The 5205-nt window shown below is 32.3% G+C and overlaps 1 protein-coding gene across 1 annotated transcript; it reads right to left on the bottom strand.

Moving 5' to 3' along the window:
• Positions 1 to 1348: 1348 nt before the first annotated feature.
• LOC116119084 (tripeptidyl-peptidase 2-like) lies at positions 1349 to 4520 on the bottom strand (the record flags this gene model as incomplete). The annotated part of the gene is made up of 7 exons (XM_031405039.1): positions 1349 to 1606; positions 1837 to 2049; positions 2825 to 2917; positions 3188 to 3286; positions 3507 to 3602; positions 4168 to 4260; positions 4381 to 4520. Coding segments are annotated over 7 exons (893 nt in total), but the record flags the coding sequence as incomplete, so codon positions are not given.
• Between the last annotated feature and the right edge of the window lie 685 nt (positions 4521 to 5205).

The raw sequence follows: 5205 nt of genomic DNA, 5'->3' as shown, positions 1-5205 counted from the left end.
GTTTTCGATACACAATACGATATATGATTTAACAACTATGATTAAATCCTTATGAATCATTCTAAATCCCTATTACTATACCTAGAAAAACAATTTCCCAATCAAACTCTCGTATTTGGGAAAATAGAAGACTCAATTCAAGGATTAATTAATGATCCCTTACAATTATAGAAAATAATTTCCAAAAAGTCATGATTTCAGATAATAAACAAATGTTGAGAGGAAATGATATAGATTCTTAATTTTGTGATTAATTTTTATTATGTAAAACTATAATTTAAAGCCAATAATATCACAAAATTCGTTAATTAATCTTGAGGATGATATTAATTTTTAGAAAATTTTATTATTTTATTTATTATTATTATTATTTTTTGAAAGACGTTTCGTTTGATACGATACAATACGTGATATACTATTAAAAAAAATTAAGTTTTCGATACATAATACGATACACGATTTGACAACTATGATTAAATCCTTATGAATCATTCTCAATCCCTGTTACTATACCTCGAAAAACAATTTCTCAATCATACTCTTGTATTTGGCAAAATAGAAGACTCAATTCAAGGATTAATTAATGATCCCTTACAATTATAGAAAATAATTTCCAAAAAGTCATGATTTCATATTATAAACAAATGTTGAGAGGAAATGATATAAATTCTTAATTTTGTAATTAATTTTAATTATGTAAAACCATAATTTAAAGCCAGTAATATCACAAAATTCGTTAATTAATCATAAGGATGATATTAATTTTTAGAATTTTTTTTTTTTAAAGACATATCCTTTGATACAATACGATATCTGATATAGTATTCAAAAAATTTGGTTTTTAATACATAATACGATACGCGATTTGACAACCATGATTAAATCCTTCTGAATCAATCTAAATCTCTGTTACTATACCTAGAAAAACAATTTCCCAATCAAACTCTCCTATTTGAGAAAATAGAAGACTAAATTCATGATTAATTAATGATCCCTTACCGTTATAGAAAATAATTTCAAAAAAGTCATGATTTCAGATTATAAAATGATTTTTAGGGAAAGCGAAAATATGATTAGTCCCATCATCCTTCAAACCTGTACTTATTACTAAATCTAAGAGATAAAAGAATGGGATCCTGAATTCAATGGGTCCAATCCATTCTAAACACTGAAGTGCTCCAGTGGCATAAAGATTTGAACTAAATTGTAGCCGACAGACTACTAGAGATTAACGTGATTATTATCCATTACATAGTTCCCAAACCTCTTGGGAAGAATTGATACCGATTTTAAATCCAAGCTACAATGTAATTCCAATGTTTCACAGCAATATGCAAAAATATTGGGAGCAACATAGAATATTCATCGTTGTATAGAAACTATCCTTAAAATGAAGGAACTTGCAACAAAGGGGGTGCACTTTCTGTACTTGTAAAACAGAGAAATCTTAAAAAAGAGGCAGGCTGGGCGGGAACCGAACATGCATCCACAGTCTCTCATATGCCGCCACGTGGTTCCACCCCATCTCATCTAGCAAAGAAATTTTCAGTTCATAGAGCTTCTTCTTGGGAGGCTCCGCATCATCTTGAATCATCTCACTCAATACCTGCGCCAGAAGATGATTTAATAATATGTCTGCAGACTAATGAAACAAAATGAACAACCACATCTTTGCCACCCAGCATTGAAGCCTAACACCTACTTCAACTTCAACCCCCACCTTCTATCTTTTACTTCCTCGACAGGCTAGCGACTAATGACTATGCCTGCCTCAAACAAAATGTAATTCTATGACAGTTGTCACCAGTAACTGGACTAATATATCAAGAAAACTACCTTTAGCGCAGTTCCAAGCCTTCCAAGCCGTCTTTCACGTAGCACAAAGAGGTTTCCATATTTGGAAGACTTCACATCAACCCACTTCTTCAGTTCTTTGAAGTTGTCTTCAAACAAATCTGGTTGACCACCAGAGACAGGTGCAGATTGATCACCAGTCTTGTCCACATCTTTTGTGCCTTCATTTGCATCTGCAACTGAAGCTTTGTCACCCTATACGATGATAAAAAGATGATCAGCGCCACACAGGTTAACAAAGGAATTGTGCTCCTATGTTACCTAAAAACAGAGGAGAATGAAAATGAATACAAGACACAACTCAATAAATTGGTGTTCCTTTTTTTCAATTTTTTTTTTTTTTTTAAATAGATCGGTTTTAAAACTCTGAAATTTAAATGATTCAAAAAAGCAAGTGGATGACACACAACTTTAAGGAAGGAAACAAGGCAAAATTAACTATATTCCCAATGGATCTCTCCTGAAATATGGATGTAGATAGGGAGAGAAAGTGGGGAAATTGTTAGACACAATGTGACTGCAGCCCCTAGCAATCCAACAATATAAGACATAAATAGCTAAGTCATAGAAACACAAGTTCAGATAAGGTGATAACAACACTCATAAAGATGGGAGAGAAAGTGGATATCTCCTGAATTTTTGTATATATAGAGAGAGAAGGTGGGGACAGTGTTGGAAACAATGTGCCTGCAGCCCCTAGCAATACAATAACATATGACATAAATAGCTTAATGATAGAAAAGCAAGTTCAGATATGCTGGCAGCACCACTCGTAAAGTGATGCATTCAACTTTTAACTTTTGATCATAGAACCATTTACAAACTCTGTAAAGCCTAAATAAAAATCATTTGAGTTTCTTTACAAACAAGTTTTGTACTACAATAATACAGCTGAACGAGCAGAAAGTTTCAGAAAAACAGTAATAGCATATTATTCTAGCAAAGCCTGCATAAAAGACTCATGAACTACCTTCAATGATTCAATCTCTGCCAGTGCTAATCCTTTTTGGTAAAGTGCCTCTGCTAACTGATCACGTGCTGTCTCCATCTTTTTCTTGATTTTCTGTAATCAGAAAGCATCAAGGATGTAAATTAATTGTCATCACCTCTAATAAATAACTGAATACAAGCAATACTACCACAATTCGAGCAACGAAGTAATATAAATTCTAAAAAGATGCTAAAAGTTGAAGAAATAACATGTAGCCCGGCCACCAGATCAAACTAAGAGAAAAATGTGTTTTGATAGGATGCATTATGATAGAAAATAAAGCCAAGAGCTCAGTTGTCAATGTTTAAAAAAAAAAAAAAAAAAGGCAGCATGGATCCACACCTCTGCTTCCTCATCCTCTGGATCACTTTTCTGTGAAAAAAATTTCGCTAGCTCATCTTGGTCAACACTGTCAATTACCTCGTTTGCTGCCTCTATAACCTGCAAAGGGCCATTTCATAAGTGTTTAGATGATTATGCTTACATACCCATCATCCATTGAAAATAAATACATTGACAGAGATAGGAAAATGCTTCATTTTAGAAGAAATAATTTTTAAGTACTTGATATTCTGTGAAATAGTGCACAAACTTCTTTGCTTGTCATAAATCAATACTACACAGTACTTTCAGCTGACTATATGTTTGTCATAAGACTTACCTCTTCCTTGCGGCGGATTTTGTCCCCAACATTACTTTGAGAAAGCAGACCTTCCAAAATCTTGGCAAGCAATGGAATGTATTTAGGATATTCAGACTACAAAGACACAGTTAAGAGTTATTAATTGACATTTTGGACCAGAAAACTAATTAATTGCCCAAAATAGTTCTTCAAAAAGTTGAAAAAGATGTTCCAATACTCTGGTCATCCTCAACTTTCTGTGTCAAATAAGCAAAAACTAAAGCTTGTTTCTAGAATAATTTATAAATTCTAACAAGCATCATAGTTATATGACAATTTAATTAATGAACATGGTCACGCAGATCCAGAAATAAAGTCTTGCTTTATGGTTAAACTAATTAATGGAATAAGAGCGTTGAACACAAGACTTTTCAGTTAACCTGGTACCAATGCTGCTATCATACTAAGATGAGTACACTTAAGCTTAGAGAAAAGAGTCCAACAATAGCATTTAAACTAACAACAAATTGAAATAATCATTGAGCTATTTGATTATTTAGAATGAAAGGTGTTTACATTTAGGAAAAAATCAAACATTATGACAAAGCATTTCCACAAAATCCACATATAGCATAAACAATAAACTTAAATCACGTTATAAGTGCTTCTCAGTTCATAATAAATCATAAATGGTTCTAACCTTAAGAGAAGCAGATAATTTTTTCCATTCTGAGCACTCTTCATCAGTGTCTTGTTTAAGGCTTCCCAACACTTTTATCTTTGCATCTCGGACCTGTTTGACATGCAAAACCAGCATAAAGTAGCTGTAGAAAACTTGGATAATAACAACTTGAAAACGTTAGTGTCCTACAGCTAGAAACAAGAGGTTTGCTAATAATAAAAATAGCACAACCGCAGAGAAATGAGAAGACTTCAAGAGAAAGCTGCCAAATGCAAGCCTAATGTGTACATGTTTTGTACTAGTGTAAGTGTAACGCAGCCAATAGGTATTCACCAATCTAACATGCAGGTGCATCACAAGATTGTAAATTCCTGAAATATAAGAAAAACAAAAGCCAATTTTTTTAAATCAACAATTACCCAATCTAAGCATTTGAAGGCTCTTGTTAGTGCTTTTACTCAATGACCAGAAAAGGAGAAGCAGCTAACACTGCACAAGTGTTCTCAAAATTTGACACCCTTACTAAATGTACATTCATCATTCACTTAAACATGAAACCAAATATTAAATTTGCCAGGGGACACAAAAAATCTATTGACTGGTGAATTTTTTTAAATTAAAACTTGAAACCTCAGAAGAAATTAGATACCGGACACAACAAATTCGATGAACAAAAAATGTACAACCACAAAGCATAAAAATTAGACAACATTTTACATCATATTACACCTTAGTGAAAAAGAGAAGCTCGCCACATTTAAATAAAACTTGTTTATAAATCAATGCATTGCAAAGTCAAAATGCAAACATATTAAAACATACCTAAGTTGCATCATTAGATATGAATGAAAGATTAACTTAAATTCACTTGTCACATATCAAAAATTAAAATTTTCAAGTAAACATTTATGTAATCCAAATTGACAACTTCACTGTCCGTATCAAATTACAAATATTTTAAAACTATTTACAGTTTATTTGACTACAAAGACAGAAGATATCATACACAATTTGACAACTTGTATAATAAGTGCCAAATATCTAAGCTACATACAT

Source organism: Pistacia vera, unplaced genomic scaffold (assembly GCF_008641045.1).
Source record: "Pistacia vera cultivar Batoury unplaced genomic scaffold, PisVer_v2 Contig872, whole genome shotgun sequence".
NCBI lineage: Eukaryota > Viridiplantae > Streptophyta > Magnoliopsida > Sapindales > Anacardiaceae > Pistacia > Pistacia vera.
Note: the sequence above shows the minus strand (reverse complement) of the source record. Positions and strands in the feature narration are given on the sequence as shown.